Below are 22,460 nucleotides of genomic sequence, written 5' to 3'. Positions count from 1 at the left end.
CACTTTTTCACTTACGAAATAAAAAATACCATTTGCTCTCTTTATTCAGGAAAGATATAAGGATATGAAGTAAAAATCACTCTGGGTCCTCCTATAGGAAAAGACCATAAACAAATACACAACTATCTGAGGTCTCGGTAGTTTAATCCAAACAAGGAAACTCCAAATTATAAGAGTTCTGTTTTGTTGCAGTTATCTAGCAGACAAAGAATACTAGGAAATGAAAATAGGGTTAATGATGATAAACAGTCTGCAAAAACTCACATTAATTTATTTTCTCTAAAATATGGAAACATGCAATTGTTTGGCTTTTCTCCAAAAGAAAAGACTTATTTTTAGAGTCCTTGTAAAAGAGGATAGTTAAGATCCAAAATACAGGTCTTCCATACTCTTATGCCTGCAATAAAAATACAACAAGAATACAAATCAGAATAACTAAGTAAACACAATAGATTATCCTTACCAAATCCATTATTAAAAGTGCTTCTGAAGCCACTTTCACCTGAAATGGCTCCTGAAATATAAAAAAAAAAAAAAAAAAATGGAGGAGCATAAAAATAGAGATTTTGTTCTCCCTAACTGGAATGTCCTCCCTTTTATCTTTTACTAATCATACCAAAGTCTCACCACCAATCAAGGCTCAGTGAGAACAGGACTTAAAAAAATTACCATTTAAAACCCAAGCATAAAGAAATTCCCTCTCATTTTCCATCTGTATTACTCATCTGACCTTTAATATACCCTATCTCACCCAATATTTCACATACATATGCCTTGCATACATAGAAAAAAATATTTAATGCTTGACAGGAGGGTATTATTTATTGGCATTCAGTGATGCATAAGTAGTACCTGCTTTTCTTCACTGAAAGAATTACAAGGTATCAGTTGGAAGGGATCGAAGGAGCTGAAAAGAAAAATAAGTATTTATTTCTACTATAATCTCAACAACAAGATTAGGAAAATAACATTTATTAAAATTTGAAAGTGTGTATCAATAATCTAAACTGAAATTCTATCTGAGAGAGAAAAGTATTAAATGGGAATTTCTTAGAACATTTTATACAACTCTTTTGAAAGCAGCACTGTTCTTTTGGATTTGTTAAAAAAAAAAAAAAAAGAAATGATAGGACCTTTGGGAAAAAATAATTCTGTTGTCTTAATTTCTTTTAATACCCAATGAGGAGAACATTGTAAATAGTCAGATATGTGGCCTGCACTGAAAGCAGATTTCAAAACGTTCAATGAAGATTTAACCAATTTCCTGACATGAGACCTGAAAGTTCAAGAAAAAAAGAAGTTTCTCAAAAACATTTCTGTCAGTACAATAATGGGGTCAGCATACAGTACGGACTCAATAAATATTTGGTGAATGAATAAATGACAGTTATGCTAAGGAAATTAATGTATACTATGATAAACTATTTTAAAGTGAAACTGTTAAAAAAAGATAGGGAGAGGGGCACCTAAGCAAGGCTAGATACAAAAGCTTGTGTAAATCTAAGAGAAATGTTAGAAAGGCTTTTTGACCAGTAAAGAATTGAGGTTTGAGAGAAAGAATAAGAATAATACAAAGGTTTTTTAGGCTATGTTTAGAGAAAGAAAAAAAAAGAAACAAACAAGAAAAATGTTCATGTTAACACAACTGAAAAAAAGATTTCTATTCTACCTGAGACTGTTAGTTCCAGAACAATTGGTTTTGCTGAATACTGTATTCCAAGAGCCTAGAATAGTGCCTGACATATAGCAGGCATTCAAAAAAACATTTATTGAATAGAGAAGACAGACATTTAAACTAGAAAGTGCTTAATCAATGCAAATAAAAAGAAATGAAAGGCCAAGCTAGATAGAAAATAGCAAGAGAGCATATGCAACCCTAAGCACTGAAGAACCATGATATGAAAGCACTGTCAATGTTTTCTGAAGAGCTGCAGAGAATGGGAAAATTATTGAAACCTAGGAATAGGCAGTTATTGGGCGTGTTTCAAAACACATAAAAATAGCCGATGTTAGAAATGAATCAGAAGTTGAATATTGAAAAAATTCTAGAAAAGATTTTCAAACAGCTGATTAGTAAGCCTTTAGCAAGTGAAGAGGTGACTACTAAGAACAATACTTTTTTCATACATTTTCTAATCACATATATAACATACCTTTTTATGGGTCTTTGCACTTTTGAAGATTTAAGAAGTTTGCATTTTTCCTCTACTCTTCTTCTTGCCAACTCCTCAGCAGAGAGATGCTAAAACATAAAACACCAGTTGATCAGAGTCCATCAACCACAGACAAGTAGAATAAAAATACTCCTTTAAAACCATATTTAAGGGCACGTGAGAACAAGACAAGTTTATATAGATGTGTCTCCTTCTTGCTATTAACAAAGAGAAATGCTACATGTTAAAAAATTGTTCCAAAATACACAGCCATACCAAACTTAAAATTTACTCCTTCTCTTGACTTACTCATTTCAATTAATGGTACCCAAGATCAAAAACCCCAGGACCACTTGAATCTTTTCTCTTTCCTATTTTTCATTTTTAGTCACCAAGTCCTACTATATTGAGTTTTCTTTCACAACTGAGAGACATCGCAGCATAATGATAAAGAGCACAGATTCTGGAGGTAAAATGCCTGGCTCTACTACTCATTAGAGCTCATTTAGGCAAGGTACTAAAGCTTTCCATGGTTTAGTTTCCTCATTTTAAATGGGAACAATAATAGTAATAATAACAATTTCAATGCGTTACTGTGAAGATTATTAAATGAATTAATGTTTGTAAAATACTGACAATAGTGACAATAGTGGTTGATACATAGTGAGTTCTATGTAAACATAAATCTTTTTCATTCCATTTCTACTACCAACCTTACACGCTAGCCCAAATGAACTATGTACTTTTTTCTAGAAAATGTCTAGTATTTCCCCATGTCTATATCTTTGCCTATGCCACTCCCTCAACCTGGAATGCCCTCATCTACTTTTCTTAATTTTGAAAGTTTCCTCTGTTCGTCCTTCACGTCACAGATGAAACAGCACATCTTTTGTGAAACCTTCCTTGATCACATCCTCTGAGAGGACCTTGTATTTCTTGGGACCAATGTTATAGAATTTACCACAGGTTATATCTTTCTTGCTAGAAATCTAAGTTCCTTCTAGGCAGAAACCACATAATATGAATTGTTGTGCCCAGAACAGTGCTCAGGTGTGAGGTTGGGAGCAGGGAATGGGGAAAACAGAAAGAAGAGAACCAACATTTATGGAGTACCTGGTACATGCAAGGTTTATTGAGTACCTAGTACTATGAGCTTCACACATCTTGTTTCATTTATTTCACTTAATTCTCATAACAATTGCTTTGAGGGAAATGTTATCCACACTCTCATACTCTCCATTCTACTGCACTGGTTGTTCACAAACAAATTATATATATACAGAACGTGTATGGGTGTATACGTACATTTATTGCCTATTTTTTTTGTAGAACATAGTTTTTATTAGTAGAAATAATACTTTATTATTTATAATTCAAGCTATGTCTAATGTTTAGGACAATATTTTAATTGATATATCAGAACATCATTCAGTAAATATTTACTGAAATCAACTGTGCATACCAACTTCTCTTCCCATCACCCTGGGAGAGAGATATTCTTGAGCTAGAAAGTGGAATGTAGAAATAGATAATCAAAGTGCAAAAAATGAGTCAAACTCCTAGTTAACTGCACCCCCAATGCCTTCTATTTTGTTGTTTATTAGTGACTTCTAGACAAATTGAGATAATGTACACATAGTAAAAAAGTGTAATATATGTGACTTTAAGATATACAAATATATACTGACAAAATAACTTTCACTAATAAGCCATTTGAAAAGGTCAAAGTTACCTCAAATGTCTGTCCTTCTAAGTCTTTTGCATCACACCAATTTCCCCATGGGTCTCGGACCCTACGTCTCCTTGTGCGCTGTGATGAAATTAAAATAAAGCAAAAGGTAATAAGATTAACTTAGAAAATCACAGCATATTAATATGCAAAATCAAAATGATAATTTTCTAAAAAATAACTTCTCCATTAAAATATTATAATCTCTGATCAGCAATTTTACTTTATTAATTTATGTTCAATAGTTAGTACTCTGCTCACTAATCAGTGATTATCTTCTGTATTCTACTTGGATTTCTTCTTTAATTTTCTGGGAGTTAAAACACTCAGATAAAAAATACTTTTAAAACCAAAAAGAACCACCAACAAAATGACTTCTTGTTCAATTACTTATGGTAGAAAACTTGCAAGAACACGCAGCAAGAGGTAAAATATTGAAAACCAGAAGCACAATAATTACATCTCAGCCTTAGAAAAAGATTGCTTAGTTAATACAAATAGTAAAAAATTGCAAGGTTGGATGACTGAATTACTAACATCTAAGTTTGCAAACTTCAATACTGAAGCCTTCAAAATAGACTAGCTGCCAGAGGCTGTTGTCCAACTAGTACCAATCCCAAAAATTGTATTTGGAAACATCCTTTCTTAAAGTAAATCTAGGTAGAAAGAGTTTAAATACTCTCAGTCTATATTCTGAGAAAGATATCTGCTCTAGCATCTATACTTTCTTACCTGTTAACAATTTAATCTATCTTATTGGTTCACGATACGACTTTGCCTTTTAGGACACTTGTTGGATCACTTATTTTTTAAATAAGATTCATGAATTTTTAAATATTGTAAAACTCAATAATATCAAGAATTTAAAAGATAAAGGCTAACATACTTTATATAGCTATTCCAAAAAGTTGAATCTTATAGTAAGAATTTCAAACAAAAATAACTGAAAGAGCTTAACTGTATAGTTTTTAAAAATGTTAGGTTTAGAAATCAAAACTAAGCTGTCTAAGACCATCTTAGCAAAATATCACGCTTCTGTGTAAAGTTTGCCAGTAAATTCTGAGGTTTATTTGGTTTGTGCCTTATAAACCTACATGAAATTGAATGGAAACCAGAAAAGTGAATGGCTAAGGTGAAATACAACAGCTAACATATTCTTCCATTAAATGGCCATTTGTTAAACAGTTGAGAAGTAGGCATACCTTACTTAACAGGGTAAGAGGCAATTTAGAGAAATCATTTAGTGAGGAAGGTGACTGCTTACCATGGACTGCAAACGCTGGGCAAGTTGGTATGCTTCTGCTGTATCTTTTCTGTCTCTGATTCGTACCTTATCAACTGGTTGTGGCCTGTTATATACAGCCTGTTCTATTGGAATTCAGAAAAAACAAAACAATCTATTTTTTTATGAAACTCATTTGTTAAATAGGAAGACACATCTGCACTGACTATACAAGCTAAGCCAATTTCTAAATTTCTTTATATCCGAGCTTCTATAATTTTATCTTATTCAACAATCACACATTTTATGTGCCACTTAGTTCTCTCACATAAAAGTAATGCTATTATTATAAGGAAACCTCAATAAAATGTGATACTTAGGAAATGGGTAATCTGTTTAATTTCTGATTAAATAAGTGCTAAATTCACTTTGCAACTCCGGAAAACATGATTTTGTTTTTCTTTTAGTGGCTAAGGAAGTGTCATATGACACCTTAGTTTTCCTGAAAGCCAGTCCCAATGTACATTGCTTTCAATAAAGACATTAAAATGGAGAGACCCCATGGCAGACTGTAAATTCTATCTATATAAAATAAAACCATCTCTGACAGGAAGTTTTCTGGTTAGTTGTCTTTTCATAGACACAGGTTCTAATTACTTTATCACTTTGCAACTACGGTTATTACTTTTTTTCAAAAAGCTTGTGTCATGTTAATAAAAGGGTATAATATACTTAAAATATGCATATTTATCAACTTTTACAATAGAAAAAACTAGGATAAAAAAACTTTCTTTCATGAAAAATATTTTGGCACTTTTATTACCTTTAAGTATAGAGGCTCATAAATTATTTCCTTTATTTAAACATTGCTAGACAGTGTTTCTAGCATGAATACAGTATTTGCAAATTAAATGAGCTATTAGACTTTTCATAAAATAATTTTACTTTTGACAAAGAACTGCATTCTTAAATTATTTCTACCACTTAGACTGAATATATTTTCTTTAAAATTACACCGCTAATTTTCACATAGGTCAAAGGGAAATATAATTTAATCAACAAAAATCTGTTTTATAGCAAAATCTCAATACTTTTATTCCATAATGTTATAGTAGCTCTCTGAATTCTATATCTACACCTAAATCAACTTGAATTCTAACCATCAAAGAAATTAAAAGGTGCCATAAGGATAAAAATGTTGAATAAAAGATGTTGTTGGGTTTTTATTTTTACCACATCCAAAATTGATTGCTCCTATCAACTCGAGGTATGTATGAATCCGTCCAATACAATTAACATCCCCACAGTTCTTCAGGCCAGGACGTACTGAGGTCTTATTTAAGTATTTCGGTTTGCATATCTCCCTAATTAAGAGATGGAAGTACAATTATTTTGGATAAAAACATGCAAAAAGATTTCTGGGGGACACTTTTAATATCTGAAATATCTTAAAAATTTATCCCCTCAATATGTAAATATGTAGTAAATACAATGCTGATACATAATTCCCAAGTGTACTTTTTTCTGAAATAAAATATCTTTAAATGATACAATAACTTATAAGTATAGTGTGATTTTTACAAGTATTATTTCTTCCCCGATATTAAATTCAATAGCTTCCATTACCCCAGGACTTTTAACTTAGAAGTTTGTTTATATACAGTTCCAAATTCAAGCCTAAATCTTTGAATAAAAAGGGGACTTTGATAATATATTGGAAGTATTTAGTATTAGACTTTTCCAATTTTTAATGTTACTTAAATTCATCTACTTTTACTTTGCTGGACAGTATCTTTTAATTATCAACTACCTTAAAATGCTTAAAAGTTTTATACTAGTTTTTAATTATTAAGCCAATAAATATTAAGTGCTTACTCTCAGTGGAACACAGAAACAGATATTACAAGCTTTATATCTATTCTTTGTATCAAAGGAATCAAGAAACTCCCAAAGACTATGAAAGAAATGAGGTTTGTATGATCAAATACATATTTACTGAATATACTTAATGTACCATGCTAGATGGTACAATATAAAGTTTAAGAGTAATACAGAACTTAATAACAGTAGCAAACAATTACTGAGTGCTTATGCCAGATGTTGTACCAACAGTTAACGTCCTTAATCCTTACAACTCCTCTATAAGATTCTCATTTTAGAGATGAGGAAACAAAAAAAGGTCAGAAAAATTAAAGCACTTACTTTACTAGGAAAGGACAGGATTCAAACAGACATTATAAACCAAGTATTCAGATAAATCATACAACTTAGGTATTTCCTATTCAGTCTTGATTTTATCCTACAAATATTTCATATTCTTTGCATGAGGCATTATTCTAGGCACTAAGGATACAGAGATGAATAAAGTTCCTAACCTTACATTCTAATGGTGGAGACAGTCAATAAATTAATGAAATCTATTTTATTGTCAGATAGCAGTTAAGTGCTAGGAAGAGTATAAATGGATACAATGAGACAAACGGGCACAGACTATTTTAGATAGGGTGTTTAGAGAAGGCCTAAGCAGAAACCAAATTTAAAATAAATTCTATAATACTTCAGGGAAGGTAAAAAGTACTTTGTGATGTAGGAGGGTATCAAAAGTTCCATTGAAAAGCTGAGATTTCAGAGTGTCTTGAAAGAAAAGGAAACAGATTGCATGAAAGGCGGCCAGAAAACAGGAATGAGCATGGTATAACTGGCTACCAAAAAAACTGCAGAAGTCTAAAAACTGGATTAATGTTAATTAACGATAACTCAAGTCAAAGGGCGTTAAGCAGAATTTAGTAATCTAGTACAGTGCTGAACAAATGGTAAGACCCTTCAAAACATGTATTCATGATATAATGATGAGTCATTCATTCAATCTTTCCCCCCTAACAAATAGTGCCTTCTGTATTCCAAGCATTGTTCTAAGCATTAGGGATTTAACAATGAACAAATAGAAAAAAATCTGCCCTCATGGAGCCTGCATTATCATGGGGAGGTGAGGAGGAGGAGACAATACACAAATAAAAAAATCACATTTTCAGTAGTAGTAAGTTTTATGAAGATAAATAAAAATGGTAAGAAATGAGAGGGAGGAGAAATGTTAGCTATTGTAGATCAGGTGGTCAGAGAAGGCTTCCAATTTCCCTTGAGCAGACCTGAATGAGATGAGAAAGCAAGATTCGCCAAGATTTGGAGGTGAAAGCATCCAAAGTAGAATAAAATGACTCTGAGTTGGAAGTGAGAAAATGAGTTAACACCACAGACTCAGGAAATCACCTTCATCTAATGTGACCTATTAACAAGTCCTTTTTACTTATCTGTAACATAAGGACAAGTTGTCAAGAGGATTGAGGTGATTTAAATATAATGTATGGTATCTGGCAGGCATTCAGTAATGGTATTGCTTACTATTTTTATTACATTCTCCTAAACAGGGAGTCCACTGCATGTGCTTTTATGAAAAGGATCTTTTGGCTACAAACAAATCTAGCAAGACTTTTTATTTTTAAAACATTTTTTCCTTCTATTTTTTTTACCACCACCCCCAGTCTCTAACCACTCTCTTTTCTATTTCTGAGAAGAACATTTGAGTTCCTATTCAAAACATTTTTTTGCTTTCACACCTACTGAAACAGAAACATTTAACTGGTTTCATAAACTAAGGTAAGTAACATCAGGAAATTACTGCTATATAATTTAAAATATCTATATAAATTAATATCTCAGAATCCAAAATTCAAAGTAACAATTGAAATTTGATTAAAATAACAGTAAGTATTCACTGATGATTCATATAGACATTTTTGAGTTAGTTATTTTGAAGTCCTTCAATTTTGGCCAATCATCTTCTTATTCGCAAATCAAAATTAAATACCAAGAGAGATCTATCTTTTTTAATAGTGTGACTTAGACAATGTGGAATAATGGAAAGAGTGACTTATAGAGTCAAGACTTGCACTGAAGTCCTTCCTGTCAGTGGCTGCCTGTACAATCAAAGCAGGTCCCTACACCTCTCCTGACCTCAGAATTGTTCTATCAAATGGAGAAAATACCACCTGCCTATTTTATAGGATTGTTGTGAGGAATGAGATGATACAGAAAAGCTTTCTGTAAACTGTAAAGCACTATGCAAATGTCAAGAATTGTTCCTTCTAAGTATTCTTTACTTTGATATCACTCTTACCCAGAACTTAGACTTTTAGCAATCTCATTCATCTTCAAGATAACCATGAGTCAGGAACAAGAAAATCTTTCTTTTAGAATATGGCTATCTTTAAGAGCCAATGTACTTAATATTGTGTGCATAAAATGAAGGTTAGTGATTTAATAAGCTGGTTGTTTGTTTTCCTTGATAATCTTCCTAGGTTATAGCAGAAGCCCTCTGTAAAGAGGGCCCTACACAATCCTCAAGCAATAACAATTATGAATGCTTAATGATGTCTTAAACAATTATAAAAAATTCAAATTATTTTCAAAGCATTTTAACAAATAATGTGCGGAGTTTTTTTGGTTTGTTCTCCATCCCTCACTAAATGATTTAAGTAAAAAGTACTGACAATTTAGAGGGTAAACTTCATATATCAGAAAATTCCTGTATCCCAATGAAGCTAGATGAAAGAATTGTCAACACATTATGCCACGGGTTCAAAGCTGAAAGCATTTAAGGCAGCTATTCAGGAGACTGGATTCTGCAATCTGGCCCCATTTAATGACACTATTGTCACCACAGTTTTCTTCCTTTGTACTTTAAAGTACATGATAAATTAGGAAAGACACTATCTCTTTTTACCAGGGCAGTAGTGTTTTCTGTGTCTTCCTACATTGTCTTAAGAAACTGCTTAAGGCAATCATCTATCTCTTTTTTTTTTTCAGGTCCAAACACTCTTAATGAACAGACAGATGAGTTAAGATAGCTACAGATGACAATGTTTACTAAAGCTTAACAAAAATTTTCACTGTGAGAAATTTTAAGTTTTGCCTATTGAAATATATTAACTGTGTTAAAGCTCTCTGGATCATTAGCAATGTAAAATACAAAATTCTGCATAAGCCTAATTAAAATACTCTATAGTATCATTTAAACAGCATCTAAAATATAATTCTTCCTTACCACTGATCCAAAATGTAATTCCTAATTTTCAAATAGCGTTCTGGTGTCTTAGCTTGGCGCCCCTCAAAAAATTCAGGAATTGCTTGTTTTTCTTCTTCTTGAATAATATTTCTATCTATTTCTACTTCTTGCTCTGGCGGCTTAAGCTCTTCTTCCTCGTGACTCTCCTCCTCCATTTGGCAGGAAGAATGAAAAAGCGTTTCATTATCACTCACATCTTTCCGAACTTCACAAGGCTCTGGAGAAGGCAACCGCTTGGTATCACCTACTACTCCATTTCCATCATGTTTATCATAGTTTTTCATCAGTTTATTACATTTCTGATCAGTTAATTCAACTGGTTTTTTGTCACTGGTGTTTTGTTTTTCAGTCCAAAATGTAATCCCTGAGCTTGAGAGTGTTTCCATTTCACCTTGCTTTATATTCTGAAGATATTCTCTGGAAGAATTAGAAATGGGATCTTCCTGGCTGTCAGAGGCAATAAATTCTCTTTGACAGGTTTCATGACTTTTACTACTTGAAATGTCTAATAAGAGATCACTGCTAGGATTCTCTTGGGGTGCTTGAGAAGTCAACTCATCTGCCTCATCTGTGATATCTACTTCTTCATCATCAGATAACTTTTCAATTTTTACAGCATTCAAGTTGGGATCGGCACGTCCCCTTAAACTTGATGGTGTCCATGCCTTTATGCCTTCATCTTCATTTTTAATCTGAATATAACTGCTATTTTTCTGATTTGCTGTTTCCTTCTCTGGACCATCCAATTTTACCTTATTAAAAATCAAGATAAAACCGTCATAATATTAAGATTTTAAAATTTAATCACTGGCACAAAAAAAAATAGGATAAATACAATGCTATTAAACTGAGTACATGTTACTGTTATAGTGTACATATATTGTGCTTTTCTTTAACATGTTTACAACTGCATATTAAATGAGTAATTAATATTTTGTTCTATTTAACTATGAAATTAAGTAGAATAACATAATACCAATTTAATAGGCATAATCAAAACACTGAAGATAAGCTTTCAGATTTTTGAAGGTAAAAAACTGTAGAATATTTAATGAGTATAAAATACTTAGACTATAAAATTTTTGAACATTAAGACTTTAATGCCTGAATTAAAAACTATTTTTGCTTACTAACTTTATTATTTAAAATGTTATCATTATTAACTAGAATATTTATATTCTCCTTACCTTATTTTTAAAGTATTGTCTGGCATAACTCTTTACTTGTAATACAGTGCGACTTCCAATTAGCTTTGCAATTTTAGTCCACCTTCGACCAAATTTAGCCTAGATTATCAAAATGGAAAAGAAGTTGCTTTTGTTCAACTTGCTTGTTAGTGTTCCAAGCAACTGCCACATCAAAAAAAAAGCAAACTAAAACAACAACCCATCTTTATTTATTTTCTAAAGTATACAATAAAGCCTCATATACAGCTAAGACTCAAAATCAAAGCCCACATTCCTCATTTGGAATCTGGATGTATGAAAACTGACCAAAATCATTTAGAAATTAGTTTTCTTTTCATAACTATCTAAACAACGTTCCATCACTTTTATGTATTCCTAATTGTATATATTCATATTGCACATTACAATGTTCTAAATTTTAAGATAACTCAAAAAAAAAAAACAAACAAACCCCAAAAAACCAGTATGTGAAAGGGAGGTAGGTTATAATTTCCATTTATAGAATCAACTGAATATGTTCTGACACTAATTTCAAAATATCTTTTTTACCCAGATTCGATCTGTTACAACATTCATTACATGTTCCATAGTAGATGCTATAACTCTACACACATATCACAGTGAACTGACTTACAAGAAAGAATCACAGATGACGTGACCTACAACCAACACTTCCCTACACAACTCTATTGCTAAAGGCTGTCCATCTGCTAACATTGAAGCTGTGGTGAGAAAAAACTGAGAACCCAAGGGAGCTCTGGTGTGTTCTGAAGAAAGGCATGCATATAATTTTAATCTAAAAGGGATTTTTAGGTATCAAGTCTATCATTTGCTACATACATAAATCTCCTTTGTAATACCTCTAACAAAATATACTCTCTCTCTACTTCCCAAAGTAGCTATGAAAAACAAACAAAAAAACAGCCACAACTCAGGGAAGTTGATCCCAGGGCAGATTTACTGGCCAAGCAGTCCTGACTTTTGGTAGCAAGTCATCTTCAAATATCTGCCCCAATTAATAAATCTTAATTTATACACTATTTCTGGTATTCATTAGAAAATATGATATATGTATATTTTCTTAAAACTGAAAAGTTCTTCTGGGAAAATTACTAGTAGGTATAAATTAATTATTTATATTGCTGTTAACTAACACCTTACTGAAGAATTAGTTATCTTTATTGTGGGATAAAGTCAAATAGGTGACTTGTTAGCATGGTGCACTTTAGGAGACAGGAAAGATCCTGATAAAATATGACTGTAGAGGCTTGGGCACTATGAAAATTAAGGAGAGGACACTAACAAGAGGAGCAAAGAAAATATTCACCAATTTCAAAATAGAGCAAAGGGAGAACCCTATGCCTGAGGAAAGGAAGGAAAAATCTTCACCACACAATTCTTTTCTCTCAAACCTGAGAGCATTCAGTCTACAAACAAACTATGTGAAAAGATTAAAAAGGCTGAAATACAACTAATAACTCCATGTATTTTTATAGGAAAACATTCTAAGTTTAAAACATCTGTCAATGTATATAAATAGATTATCTACATATGTATATACATAAATACACTTTTGCTTATTTAGGAACAAATATATCTGGAAGGATACACAAAGAACAGATGAACATGGTTACCTCACACATAGAGAACTGAAGGTTGAGACAGGTGTTAGACTTACTACCTTATAACTTTAGGTACCTTTTAAATTTTCAACCATACAGATGTAGCCCCCATAACTACTATCAATATCAATAGTAATAACCTAAAAATTCACAACCCACTTGTATGTGTGTATATGGTCTTTGGTAAGGGGCAAAATACCAAAGTTGTCAGCAATCTTAAATTAATGGTTACAGTTAGATAATGTAAATGATAATTATACAACAGACTGAAAGATCAATATAAAAAACATCAACAGCACAGGAGAAAAACCTTGGGAAGAGATAAAACCTTCAAGATAGTTTAGGTATTTATATAAAAACATCACAGAATATATATCGTGGTGATGACTAAATATAAAAATACAAACATTTTATTTCCCATTATCTGCAGAAACATTATTAATAATATTTCAATTAGCATTTATGACTCCTACATAAATATTAAATATTCTATATATGTAATATATAAATATATATAATTTCAAAATTAGTTAGTATAATACTAGGTAGTGTGTACCTTAAAGGAAAAGATATAACCTATTCTTAATAGTTAAAAAAAATTCTGAATATATTATTAAAAGTTTCTTCATATTAGGGAGTATTTTCAGAATTATAAATTAGTGTGCATATTTTTCCATTATGTAACTTGTAGAAATTTATACAAATCTCAGTGAAAAATTCATGCAAAAGAAATGTTTTTAGTCTTCAGTTATATCCACTAAAATATTTAGACTGTATGCACAATGCCAAATATCTGAATAAAAAAGAACTCAGCTGATCATCCAGACAGTTCCAATTATACAAGTTTTTTTTCCAAGAGAAAACATCAGATGACTAAATAATTTTGCCTTTTAATCCAGGAAGTTGGTGTCATGTATAGAGAGATACCTCAATTTCTTGGGTTTTATTAAAATAAAAAAAGGGTGAAAACGATCCAAAATATTAATCCAAGTCTATTTTAACATTTTTGTAACTTAAATATGAGTTGAAGTCTTTTGTCCTACACTATCAACGTCATTAGTCTAATTACAGAAAAACTATAGATGTGATCACTATACTTAAAAAGAAATTCCTGGACTCTACAAATTAATTTAACCTTTTAATTCTATCAATATTTGCTTCTAAAATTATTTTACTATAAATTAAAAATTGCTCTATTTACCAGCCCTTGTTCAAACAGCTCTTTTTCTTCTATCGTCCACTTTACTGAGAAACTGGCTGGTTTTGTAGGAGATTGTACCCTGAGGGGAAAAAAAGGAATTGCAAAAAAATTTCTGAAATGGAACATTCTGTATTTATGCAGCTAAGGTTATAGATAGCCATGGGCTAAATTCAATATGTTGAGTCTTAAGAATTAAAAAAAAGAAAAACGGGAGAAGAAGAAGAAGAAGAAAGCTGCAGCCTCTACCTGGAGGGACAGATTTACCCTGTTTTATATACTTCTCTAGTTTAGGATGATAGGAGCCCCAAAAGACATAATCCTGGGTCTAAGTGAAGATAACACTAAAAGACATCAAAGGAAGTCAATGTGTAACAAGCAAATAGGCTTCCTTAGACTGGAACATGAAGTAGCAGATGTTAATACATTTCTAAATCCTGAAAGGCATGTAAGATTTTTAAATGGCTCCAGAAATATTCTCTCTTTGATTCTTCCATATAAATATTGAGCCAGAAAAGTCAAAAAACTATGGCATTATATTTATTGGTTTTGAAATTGCAGTATCTTAAGAAATTAAAGTAGTGATGAGGCTCACTAACTTAATTCAAACAAACTATTAATCTTTTCATTAATTTTATTTTTTGTTGTTGTTAATTTAGCAAAATGCAAAAGCCAAAGTCTGTTCAGTACTCAAACTTCTGGCCAATACAAATTTGTAAGCCTTACCCTTTAAGGGATCATAAACCTGCAAGTTCATAAACATTAAATAAAATAGTTAAGTTTCTCTAATTTTTGAAAGCTACAAATTCAAATTAAATTTTTGTTTGAAATGACTGAAAATTAACTGATAGGGCAATAGAAATTAAGCCAATTCCTAATATATTAAGTAGCAGATTTTAAAAAACTCCCACAAATTCCTAGGAAATCATCTTTCCCATAATGTAATAGAACCAACCAAAAGAGAAATTCTGGCAAATAAATGACATCATAAAATTACCTTGGGGCATATTTCAATACCTGTACAAGAAATTTTGATTTTGTATTTTTTAATAACCCAAAATCAAGAGGGCTTTTCCACAGGACAATTATAATTTTTGTTCAATTTTCCCATGTTTTAACTAATAAAAAAGGTTTTAAAATATAAAACATAAGTACATACATGATTTTTGCTGTTTTCTGCAGACTGCAATACATGAAAAAAAGAAAATAAAGAAGTATGTGAAAAAGTTTTTAAAAATACAATTTAGACTTTTAAAAGTATTATAAATTGATTTTACCTCTTCATGTATTTTTTATCATCTTCCTTTTGATCAAGCCAGTATTTTTCCGGAAGTGATTTTTTAGATAAATAATACCTGTGTAATTATTAAGGAAACTTGAAAAATAATAATAAAGTTATAATTTTTATGTAACTTACATAAAGTAGGCACTCATATATGCATGAAAGCCATCTGAATCCCAGCTAAATGAATTTCTCTCAAAGCCCTTTTCAGGTCTGCAAAAACGATAAAATTATTTACACCTCACATGTTGTTATACGGATTAAAATATTAAATGTGAAATCACACAACACAGTATCTGCAAAAAAATGTGTGCTACATGTTAGTTTCTCTTTCTTTTTAAAAGTGGCTAAGAAACATCTTCAATATTTTATTTAATTCTTTTTTCCTAAAACATACGGAGAATGTAATAGATAAATTTGAATGATTGTCGAGGATAATTTAGGAGTATTTGTTTTCATATTTCTCAAAGTAACAGAGAAGAGTTCAGGGTTATTCTCTATCCTAATAAAAATAACAAACTCTTAAGTCAAATCTACCAGAAAGCCTTCCTCTCAAACTTCTTAAAATTGGCCTACTGTACTACTTTTAGATTAATCTGAGATAGTCCTCACTCAACAAATATTAACTATATATTGTGGATGTCAGGCACTTTACTAAGTACCAGGTACAAAGACAAAGAAACAAGGAAACATTATCCTTGTCCTCCAAGTTCTCACATAGCTTTTACTCTTTGTTTCCATATTTGGAAATGAACCAGTGACTACTTACATATTCATTAACCTAGAACTGCACTGTTCAATACATTAGCCAATAGCCCTATTGTGTAAACACTGAATATTTGAAATGTGGCTAGCATGAACTGACTGACATGTACTCTACGTATAAAATATACACAGAATTTCAAAGAGTATCAAATAAGAATGTAAAAGATCTCAATAATGTTTTTATATTAACTAAATGCTGAAATAACATTTTAAATATACTGGCTTAAAGTATAGTATTAAAATTAATTTCACCAGTTTTAAATGAGGCTACTAAAAATTTTAAATGTTATATGTTGACTCTATTTTTCTATTGAAAAGCATTGATATAGGCTATAACTGCCATGTTTGGGGAGAATTAGAAAATAAGAAAGCCTAAAAGAGGTTAACCTATAATAATTAAATGTACACAGACACTCTGACATCAACATAGCAATAATCGGAAATAAGGGGAATAGAAAAGTTCTGGCTTAAAAAGGAGGTAGAAATCCATGAAATATAGATGAAAGAGTTAAAAACAAACCACTACTTAATAGACTAGTATTGATAGTCTTTATAAATCATAAAAAACAGAAATCATTTTGTTCGGTCCTCTCATTTTACATATAAGAAAATTGAGTTTCAAAGAAGTTAAGCTGCCAACATCACATATAGATGAAAGAAATGAGGACAAGAAGCCAGTGGCTGGACCATGGGATAAGAATTCACAATTTCTGGGGGGAAAAATCTTCATCCTATTGTATTTGTGTTTTTTACTTAGATTCCTCCCGTGTAACACCTGTAAACTGGCAGCATAGGAAGTGAGAAGAACCTTTGCGTATTCCAGTTCTGTGTCCTTGGACAAATCAACATTTTGGGATTTCAGCTTACACAATTGAAAATGCAGGATTGAACTAAATGAACTTGTACTTGGACTAAAGGGTCTGGCTAACTTAAAACATTCTATAATTTCAACTCAATATTCAGACAGTATAAAGAATTGGCTAACAACAGAAACTCAAAAATACTGAGTTATATCTCAGGCTTAGCAGTAAAACAGAAGCAGAGGAATAAAAAGCAGTTTTGCCTAGGTAGGTAACATTATATAGTAGTCATCTGCGGCTAAATATAATCCATCTAGTAATTAACAGTGGTCTCTTTTGTAAGTTTGCATTTAGAGATTTTTAACCCTTAAATCTTTTCTTTCCTCATAATCATTAAAGGATACTCTTCTTCCAACAACATTTTCTCAATGACAGCTCTGTTCTCTTCACTGATGGTGTTATCCAGAGTCCAAGGCTATTAAGAGAATATATTATTCTTCTTATTTACTACTTTTTGAAATTATCTTTTATATTTTGTAAATGAAAATACATTATATGATTACAAATAATAACAAATAATACCATTTACTAAGCACACAAGACGTCTTTGATTCCCATGATAATGCTATCAGATGGGCATTATTACTTCACGGATGCATCCATAGCACTGCTAACATTTCAAGTAGAAGAGCAGAGACTTTGCACACAAGTCTGCTGGATTCCAAGGCTTAAGTTCCTACCCATAATAAAGTCATAATGCTATGATGTATGAAGAACTATTAGGTATAAGCATTTTGCTAGATACTTTGCCTGTTTCCAAAATTCACAATTCTTTTTTCCTTCAAGCCACAATCTCCCCTTGATGATCACAACCATTTAAAACTCTCAAAACAAAAATTTTCAGCTCAGGTCTCTTTTCCAAGTTCTGTCCAAACTGTTATTTCCAATGGCCCACTTAAAATTTCCACTCGGATATCTAGCAGGCTTCTCACACTTAACATATTTAAAACATAACATACCATTACATACCTTCCTTCACCAGCTTCTTCCCTGACTTTCTAACTTGTAAATAGCCATCAAGTTATTCCAGCTAGAAATCCAAGAATCATCCTGGATTCTTCCCTTTTCTTTCAATCCCATATCCAATCTACCAAGCAGTTCTACCTCCAAAATATAATTCAAATCTGTCCATTTCTATTTCTGCCACAATCTCAGGCCACACCATCCCTAAATCTTGCTTAGATTACTGCAAATATTTCCTAACTGGTTTCTTTGATTCTAGTCTTCCTTCCTATAAATATGATAGAGCTCTCGTTTGCCTTTCTCACATGTCACAGCTGTCACTCTCCCCCTTACCCACTATATTCTAGACACTTGCTTCCAACCAGAGCCTTCATGCTATCTTTTCTGCCTACAGTGTTTTCTCTCAACTCTTCACATATCTACTCCTCTCTTTCTATTACATTTCAACTTAAATGTTGTTTTCTTGGTTTCCCTCACTGACAACTTTCTCTAAAGTAGGTTCCCCGCCCTGTCACTCTTAGTCGGCATCTTGCTTACATCCTTCAGAATTTATAATTAGTTTGTCTACTTGTTTATCATCTGACTCTCCTTTAGAATATAAGCTCCTCTCTCTTGATCATAGTTGTATCCCCCAAATCTGGCACACAGTAAGTACTCAATAAATGTTAAATGAGGAAATGAACCCTGCAATAATCCCCATTATTTAGATGATGAAACTCGGCTTCACAAATTTGATAAGTGGTAGGGCAATGACTTGTACCCAAATCCAGGCCATTTTTCAAAGTCAAAAGTAATAATTTTTTCCTATTTTTAAATTAAGAAAAGCATTCAATATATTACCTCTGTGATTGCTGAGTACTAGCACCAAGTAAAAAAAAGGAGGTACTCTGAGTAATGAGTAATAGGTTAATGCACCATATAGTTCATTAAATACTTACAATAAGGCCATTCTCAGTTCTCCATGATGAATCAAGATAGTGATCTTGTAAAACAGATGCTGTATTTTCATCACTTCTGTAATAATTAAGAAATACATAATAAAGTAATATTATACCAGTTAATGGACATAATTTACACCGCACAGTGACTGGCAGGTTGAAACGTTAAGCAAATATTTAGTTCCCTTCTCCTCTTAACAGATTTAGCATTACAGAAGTGCCTACTCTATCTCTTTAGCTTATGACATATATAGTGGTTTTAAGCCACCCTACTTCAACTGCTAAACATCAAGTCTGTTTACCTCTTTTGTTTCCCAAGAATAAACAACTTCATGAGGCAAAAAAATACACCAAAGTAGCAGCCACACATGTTCTGTGGCCATGAATCAACACTTCATGTTTCTTTTGAGGAGTACCCATATATAAATATTGGAATTCAACTTCATAATTAATTTTTTTAGCTATATCTAAGCATAAAACCCACAATAAGTAGCACCACTCTCAAAATGACAAAAACAAAACCAAGAATAGTGGAAGAACCAAAATATAATACTCAAAGAAGGAAAGTACAGTGAAGAGTTAAGAAAGTGTGATGTCGTTCTAATAACTCATATAATTTAAAATTTAACTTGAGGTCTTTTCTATGTCCATGAGGGATTAAACTTTGTTAATTCACTCCTTTCACTGAAGTAATAAGAACTCTCTAAAGTCATACTATTCATCTCATATGCAAAAAGTCTGAATAGTTAAATAGTTAAGTTTTGGGAGGCCAAATCTATGATATAATTAAATTTAATATTTACTTTTATATGTCCTAAAGTTATAAAGTTTCCTAGTTAAGTTATTAACTTTTCTCAGACCTATTCTAATGGTAAGAATTTTGTACTTCTTAGCCTACAAAAACCTATACATGGGTTTATATTTTTGAATCTTCAATTAGTCCTACAGTGGAGTTAACAGATTATCTACAATAACTTAAAAGCAATTGCTGATGGCAAAAAGATTTTAACTTATGTGTCAACTCTGATTTGGTAGAGGCTACCAAGAAAATGATATAAAGGATTTTGAGACTTGTTTCTTTCTCATAGAAAGAAACCTTTGCTTAACTAACTAGGTCTACCATGGGTGCAAGTGGTGGGACTGGTATCACTCTAAGTCTACTTCAGAAATATTTTTACTTAGTGTTCTTTAATAAGGATTAGCCACACCCACATCTCTGGTGTATGCATCTGGACATCCAGCTGAATCTCCATAGGTACAACAAATTACCATGTTTAAACCTGAGCTCACCTTTCCTCTCAAATATGCTACTCTTCCATTGTTCCTTATCTCAGTCTATGGCATCTCCACCACCTTAGAGGCCCAAGGTAGAAATCTGAGCCCGCTCTTATTTCCTCACAATGCACATTCAATTTATTGCTAATTCTGTTGCTTCTCCCTTTTTCAAATTCTGTTCTTACACAATATCCACACTGACCTGAGATCCTGTAGTTTCAGACCTTGTAATTTTCCCAGGTAAGTACAAGGGATAAAGCTGACAAAACATCCACCTTCTCACCTTTATCTTTTTCCACTTATCTCTATCTGACAAAAATATAAGGTTTACTGTCTGTCTTATCTAATAGGAATGTTAGTTCTATGAGAGGAAGGACTTAAGTTTTGGTATCTGCTATATACCCAGGGCTTGGTATACAAAAGGTGCTCAATCAATATTTGTTGAATGATTGAATGATTAAAGTAGGTGAGGCATGGATCACACAGGTCTCTAGGAGTTAAGGAATGAATATTTTATCATAAAGCCAATTGAAAATTGAAAGGGATAACATGGACTGCATATAAAAAAGATAATTACTCTTACTTCAAAAAACAAACCAACAACAACAACAAAAACAGAAGGGGCCAAAAAGACAAAAAGCAGTTAAGAGAGAGTGATAATACAAATACTAGAAAAAGGTAACAGTAATTTAGCAGTGTGAATAGGAAGAAGGAAATAGATTTGAGAGGATACTTAGAATCAACAGACCCTTAATAGAACAGAAAGAGTGGCAGGAAAGAGGTTAGAAAAGGGTATATGTAGGTCTGTGCTTTGGGTGACTGTGTGGACGGTGCCATTTATTGAACTAGGAACCTAAGAGAGGCAGGTTTGGTTGGGAAAGCTGAGATTGAGCTGAGATTGAGGTGCTTTTTGAATATCCAAGTGCATATAGATTCAGAGTTGGATAAACAATCTGAAGCTTAGGAGATAGATTTGGGTTGGCAACAGATTTGGGAAACATCAGCATTAGATGTTTATTAGATGAACTTATGAAACTACAATTTTTGTAGGTCAAAAATGGCCAAACATTGGCAAAATTTCATGTGGTCCCACCCAACAGACAGAAATTTCATTCTTGAGAAGTGGTATCACCAGGGACTGTGGAGTTTTAAGTAGAAGTCTTATGGACAAAACCCCTTGGAACACTGATTTAAAAGAGCAGCCAAAGAAAAGGAGGAGAGGGAATGGTAGAAGAACTAGAAAGGAAACGAAAAAGTTTCAATGCCATCTTCTAACTTTAGTATGTAGCACTTAGCAAGCACAAATATTCCTTAACTTCTAAGTCAAAAATGTATATAATACACCTAACAAATATCATTGCTTAGCCTAGCCTATCTTAAACGTGCTCAAAACACAATACCCAAAAAACATTGGCAACACAGTTCACTGTAAAGTATCAGTAGTTTACTTTTGTGATTTGAGAGTCTGACTGGGAGTTGTGGCTTGCTGCCAATGCCCAGCATCATAAGAGAGTATCATACACTCATATCACTAGGCCAAGAAAAGGTCAAAATTCAAATTTTGAAGTATGATTTCTACTGAATGCATACTGTTTTTGCACCACTGTGAAGTTGAAAAATCTTAAGTTGAACCATTGTAAATCAGGGACCATCTGTAAAAGTGTGTTTAAATTAACCCTCAAGGGTTCCATGGATGTTATCTAGAGCTATAACTACACATTTCAAGGGTCACCCTACACCAGAATATGTCACTGACGTTCCCTGGAGTTGTGTAAGGTAATGGCTCTGAGCATCAGGAACCAATAACCTTTGAAATCCTCCTTGCATAAGAGTAAGATGATCATCCGTGCCACCATTAGACATAAGGCTCAAACAGAATAGGAAGAAAGAGAAAAGAGAAAAACCAAGTACAATCAGAAAAATAAAGAACCTATAGAAATGGGGGAAAGCCAATACTCTCAGATAATCTTTAGTGTTTCCAAGGCCAACTCATTTCTCTCTAGACTGCAGATAAGTATCCCTGTCCACTTATCTTACACACTCTTGTGAGCAGTAAATTATGCATGCAAAAGCACTGGGTCAAGATTAACTTCATCTACATAAATGTAAACAGTGGTTGTTATTAAAGGCTCCCTAGTCATCTG

General features: G+C 32.3%; 1 protein-coding gene across 6 annotated transcripts in view; it reads right to left on the bottom strand.

The window, feature by feature from the left end:
* The window catches only part of MYSM1 (Myb like, SWIRM and MPN domains 1), a 41,424-nt gene that overhangs the window by 15,157 nt on the left and 3,807 nt on the right, over positions 1-22,460 (bottom strand). For 4 of the 6 annotated variants that reach the window (XM_011377065.2, XM_011377066.2, XM_023521503.1 and 1 more), the window contains exons 2-14: positions 19,042-19,117; positions 17,485-17,555; positions 15,511-15,588; positions 15,393-15,416; positions 14,237-14,315; positions 11,414-11,512; positions 10,206-10,978; positions 6,338-6,468; positions 5,147-5,250; positions 3,886-3,963; positions 2,154-2,242; positions 853-907; positions 464-514 (exon numbers count right to left, since the gene is read on the bottom strand). In XM_011377065.2, the coding sequence (XP_011375367.1) occupies positions 464-514; positions 853-907; positions 2,154-2,242; positions 3,886-3,963; positions 5,147-5,250; positions 6,338-6,468; positions 10,206-10,978; positions 11,414-11,512; positions 14,237-14,315; positions 15,393-15,416; positions 15,511-15,588; positions 17,485-17,555; positions 19,042-19,117 (1,708 nt within the window). The remainder of the gene's footprint in view (positions 1-463; positions 515-852; positions 908-2,153; positions 2,243-3,885; positions 3,964-5,146; positions 5,251-6,337; positions 6,469-10,205; positions 10,979-11,413; positions 11,513-14,236; positions 14,316-15,392; positions 15,417-15,510; positions 15,589-17,484; positions 17,556-19,041; positions 19,118-22,460) is intronic. The other 2 variants (XM_011377067.2, XM_023521504.1) reach the window with 2 other exon arrangements.

This window comes from Pteropus vampyrus, unplaced genomic scaffold, assembly GCF_000151845.1.
Source record: "Pteropus vampyrus isolate Shadow unplaced genomic scaffold, Pvam_2.0 Scaffold305, whole genome shotgun sequence".
Lineage (NCBI taxonomy): Eukaryota > Metazoa > Chordata > Mammalia > Chiroptera > Pteropodidae > Pteropus > Pteropus vampyrus.
Note: the sequence above shows the minus strand (reverse complement) of the source record. Positions and strands in the feature narration are given on the sequence as shown.